Source organism: Bactrocera latifrons, unplaced genomic scaffold, assembly GCF_001853355.1.
Source record: "Bactrocera latifrons isolate USDA-ARS-PBARC rearing strain unplaced genomic scaffold, ASM185335v1 scaffold_49, whole genome shotgun sequence".
NCBI lineage: Eukaryota > Metazoa > Arthropoda > Insecta > Diptera > Tephritidae > Bactrocera > Bactrocera latifrons.
This window is the reverse complement of record NW_017537145.1, coordinates 13,170-18,039: the sequence shown is the minus strand read 5'-3', so window position 1 is coordinate 18,039 and position 4,870 is coordinate 13,170. Positions and strand designations below refer to the sequence as shown.

The 4,870-nt window shown below is 36.6% G+C and overlaps 2 protein-coding genes across 2 annotated transcripts in view; both read left to right on the top strand.

Annotated features, from left to right (window-relative positions):
- The window catches only part of LOC108973563 (semaphorin-1A), a 458,547-nt gene extending 455,835 nt beyond the window's left edge, over positions 1 to 2,712 (top strand). Inside the window, exon 22 of the mRNA XM_018940915.1 lies at positions 2,475 to 2,712. Coding sequence (XP_018796460.1) covers positions 2,475 to 2,626 — 152 coding nt within the window. The 3' untranslated portion in view covers positions 2,627 to 2,712. The remainder of the gene's footprint in view (positions 1 to 2,474) is intronic.
- Positions 2,623 to 4,259, top strand: LOC108973565. Its single transcript, XM_018940917.1, has one exon. The coding sequence runs from the start codon at positions 2,648 to 2,650 to the stop codon at positions 3,515 to 3,517; it is 870 nt and encodes a 289-aa protein (XP_018796462.1). The 5' UTR covers positions 2,623 to 2,647; the 3' UTR covers positions 3,518 to 4,259.
- Positions 4,260 to 4,870: the final 611 nt, after the last annotated feature.

Genomic DNA, 4,870 nt, shown 5'->3' with positions numbered 1-4,870 from the left:
TATCTGACTCTTTTAGTTTTAGGACTTACAAACAACCGTTATGTGAACAAAACTATAATACTCTCTTTAGCAACTTTGTTGCGAGAGTATAAATAAATAAATTTGATAAAATATAAATGATACGAGGTAACGTAAAAGCTTAATTCAATAATTTTTTATTCAGTTGGTTATACGTAATGTAGTACGTACCAAAGGTCGTCCATAGCAACATTCTACAACTCAGACTCTAAAATATCATTATTCATGGCTCTATAGTATTCCCCATTGACTGTAATGTTATGGCCGGTTTCATTTTTGAAAAAATATGCACCAATGCTCCCCAAACAGTATGAACCAAAGTTGCTCGAACACCAATCCTGCTGGGTAATTATGCCGTATATTGAACGCAGCGAACTGAACCATTATTTAGTAATAAATCCTCACAATTTACAAGATTGTTCCGAAGTAAGTTTGTTCATTATGAAATGGTCAACCAAACTGAGTATGAATTTAGTAATAGCTGTCAAAAAGATCAACTTCTAAAAAACTATTGTCTTATTGAAAATCATACTTTTAAAAAATACCAGTTACCTAAATGGAGTTAATTTGACAAAATCAATTAATTTACTAAATTGATTTGTTAATTGAAAGAAAATTGAACTAAAAACAATTCACAAAACTCCGAAACTCCATAAATTATCACTCCTAAATCACTTGGTACTTTCCTTCAGTATATATTTGAATGTTTGTATGAACGAGTATTAATTGAATAGAAAATTTATTTGCAATTGAAAACTAATAATCGTTTCAATTAGCTAAGACAGTTAGGTAATTGACTAAATTAAAAAGTTGTCAAATATGACTGTAAGATTCACGAACCGATTTGAATAATTTAGCTACAGTTCGGTATATTCGAGATAATAAGAGGTCAAATGAAAAGTCCACGTTGTTTTGGCACAACTTGTTGTTTTATCCAACATAGATTCCTTCAAGGATGATGCACTGATTATAGAGGCCCCCAAATTTTCAATACGATTTTTATAATATGTATAGTCCTTTGCTTCAAAATTTTTCTCATTTTCTGCGATCACCCCCTCAATCGACGAAAATTTCTTCGTAGCGAGCATTCTTTTGAAAGCTCAGCACAAGAAATAGTCACTAGAAGCCTTACTGGAGAATACGGTAGATGCGGAAGTAATTGGAGGCCCAATTTATAGATTTTTGCCATCGTTTTCGCTGCCTTTTCTTCAAATGCGGGTGGCTTTTGTCGATTTCGTCCTTTAAACGATCAAATAACGCTATGAAAGAGTCACTGTTGATAGCCCTTCCATTTTCAAGGTAGTCAATTATTCTATGCACATATCAAAATACAGACCCAATAACCTTGTCAGCCCTCTAGTGGTGCGTTTTTCCACGCTTAGGAGCGGGTTCACCGTGTGCAGTTCACCCGGACGACTGCCGATTGGTCTTCGAACTGAAATAATGGAGCCATGCTCTTCCATTGCCAAATATCGATGCAAAAGCTCGGCTTTATTACGCTTCAAAATCTTCAAACTTCGAATCATCTATTCGTCGTTGTTTTTGGTCAAAAAGAAGCACGCGCAGCATCCACTTTGAACAGCGCTTTCTCATACACAAATATTTGTGAAGGATATGCTGTACACGTTCAGTTGATATCTTTAAAGCGTCTGCTATCACGCACAATTTCACTTGAAGGACATCTAAAACTATTTTGTAGACTTTTTTGATATTTTTCCGCTAAAAAACTTCTTTGAGGATCGTATGATTGACTTTCCTGGGGCCTTGACGTTGGCGAAGACCATTACAAAAACTACAACGAATCCGGAAACTCGTCATGACGACAACTTTTTACTTCAACAGTATTTTATCACTGCAAAAAGTAATATTTTATCAAACCGCGAGATTCGTTTTTATCTAATTCTTCACAAAAACGGAAGTTGCTTCACTCAAAATGATATAAATTGCAAAGTAATGATCCGATAACTGAGGCTAATTAAAAATCGTATGGGCTTAACTATAGTGGCGCCATCTATGTGTCAGGTCGGGGACTTTTCAATTGACACTCGCAAAATTTTCCACTATTTTAATAATCTTCTATATATGGAGAGGAACTATATTTGACAAGAATATGACAAGCATTTCCAAATTATGTGGAAATTAAAACTGAGAGACTTCAGTAACCGATAAAATTTTTTTTAAATTCAAAACTTATTAGCTGAATTAGCTTAGGTATGCTCAAACATCAAACAATTTCATATGTATGTGAAGTAAAAACATCCCTTATGTAACATAATTCCCACTTTGCATTTAATTGTCAAAACCACTCGCTCGTCTCTAAGGTGTTAGCTGTTATGTAACTCGAACCAACTTTCCTACTAAACTAGTTTGCTAACTCCAATGCTAGCTTTATGAAATTTTGTTTGATTTGAAAAAGTTTTAAATGAATTTCTTCTCTACATCTCATCACAATATAGTAACTCAGCACCGTTCGAATAGTCCAGCACAACACTCCAGTTCCGGTTCATCGCCGGTGATGTCAAATAGTAGTTCTAGTCCAGCGCCACCTTCCAGCAGTCCTAGTCCGCAGGAGAGCCCCAAGAATTGTAGTTACATTTACCGTGATTGATTGATATGTAATACCAAATCGATGCCATTAATTAAAACAACAACAACAACCGCAACAACAGCAGCAGGAGCAGGAGCAACAGTTAACACCAGAGCAGCAATGCAGCAAGCAAGCGCTACTACTAATGACGCAACAACAAAGCCAACACATGCAGCAGCAGCAGTAACAACAACAAGTGCCGACACGCGTAACGCATGCGTCAAAGTGCGCACCAGCACGCTCGCCAAATCCGTGCCAGCCACACCCGTACAACCGAAATCACCAACCGCACACTTCATATCAACCTCACCCGAATGTGAGGGTGGCCGCGCAGCAACGGCACGCACCATGTGCGTCAATGATAACGGTGACGATGACGACCGCTACAACAATTGCAGCGAATATCTGCCACATTCCTATCCAAATTTCACATTCGATCTGTCCGAAGACGACTCCAACGACGACTACGATGACGAGCTGGAGTTGGACGATTCCTCGCTGGCGATGATCACACCGCCACCACCATATGTCGATACACCATTGCAACAGTATGCGCGTGCGCACATACCACCACCGCCGTCGCACGCCACACGTACACGCCGCGCCGCCACAGCGCCACCGCCACCGACGCGCAAAAAACTCTTTCAGAATCGCGAGATCTTCAACATCAATACGCCGCCAACGACGACGCTGACGCCGAGCAGCAGTAGCTTTGCTAGCGCCATAACGCCGACCAAGCTGAGCGCCGCAGCGGCCGCGATGTTTGCGGCGCCACAAATGGCGCAATTGAACAAGAAGTGGACGCAGTTGCATCGTAAGCGGCGACGGCGCAACAGCAGCTCTGGCGATTCGAAGGAGTTGGACAAATTGGTGTTGCAATCGGTGGATTGGGATGAGAATGATATCTATTGAGGTCGGCTTGTGCGCAAGACTTAGTGGCAAGCATGTGATTTTGCTGCTTTTACTGCGCTCTGCTTACATACATACATACATACGTACATCTATATGTATGCACACTTTTGGCGTTTCTTTACTTGGCTTAAACGTAGTCTCACATGCATAATTTTTCCATTCGAAATACATATATAGTATATACAAATACAACAAGCATATAATAAATAATAGTAATATACATGCATACATATATAGTATATAGTATAATCATAATTTAAATGCGTACATACATACAAACTAAAAAAAAAAACAGCATAAGCAGATGAAGCAAAGTACACAGTAGCGTTAAGTGTACCAGTAGGCAACAATAACAGTAAAAAATAAAATAAACGCGGAAGCGCAAGTAAGACCGCAAGCGTTAATCACTTAGTAAGAGTAGCTGCATTAGACTTTGTATTCGGCAAAGTAAAGATTTTTTGAGAAATATTTAAATAATATTTAATAAAATGAAAAAGACAAGTTGTGTTATTTGTGTAAGCATACATACATACATGCATGCCAAAAAACACACACAGCAGCATTTTGAGTTATGTCTTGACACACACACAATTGCGCTGAACTAGTAACAGAACACCCACACTAAAGTTGCCACACAAACTAAACAAACCATGCGGTGTTCCAAATATGCCCTCACTAGTATTTTGTAATATTTTTTTTGTACTGAAAAGTATTTTGAACATTTGTTTTTTGTACTGAAAAGTAATTTGTAAATTTTTCTTTATACTCAGTAATGTTTTGTATATTTTTTCACATTTATATTAATTAAAATTTTTGTAAATTTTGTTTTAAAACTTCAAAATTAGCATATTTAGTGTATATATAAATAATAATACGTAAACGCTTAGTATTACTCAAATAATTAATTTTTATTACGATTTTGGAATTCGATTTCGAATTTCAAATATTCGCATAATACGTATTTTTCACCCCAGAACGGTTGTGAGTCGTTAGGGTAAATTATTTTTTGTTGTTTTTAGTTATTAATTATAGTTTTAGAAAATAGCAGCATCTCCTCAATTAAGTTATACAAAATCGATTTAAATAAATATATTTTTTATGAAATATCTGCTTATATTCAATGATGTATGCTAATTCAAAATTAATGTAAAAGCAAAAAATAAAAAATAATAATTCATAAAAATTTTTTCACGATCACAAAAAAAGGTCTTTCATAGAATTTTCAGAACTGCGCAGCAATAGAGGTTAAGGGAGGAAGTTAAAAATTTTAACTTTGAGAAGTGTCAATACTGCCTGAGCTGAATATAACCAAGTCCCTTAAAACGTGCTATTCAAAATTCTATACAAATTGTA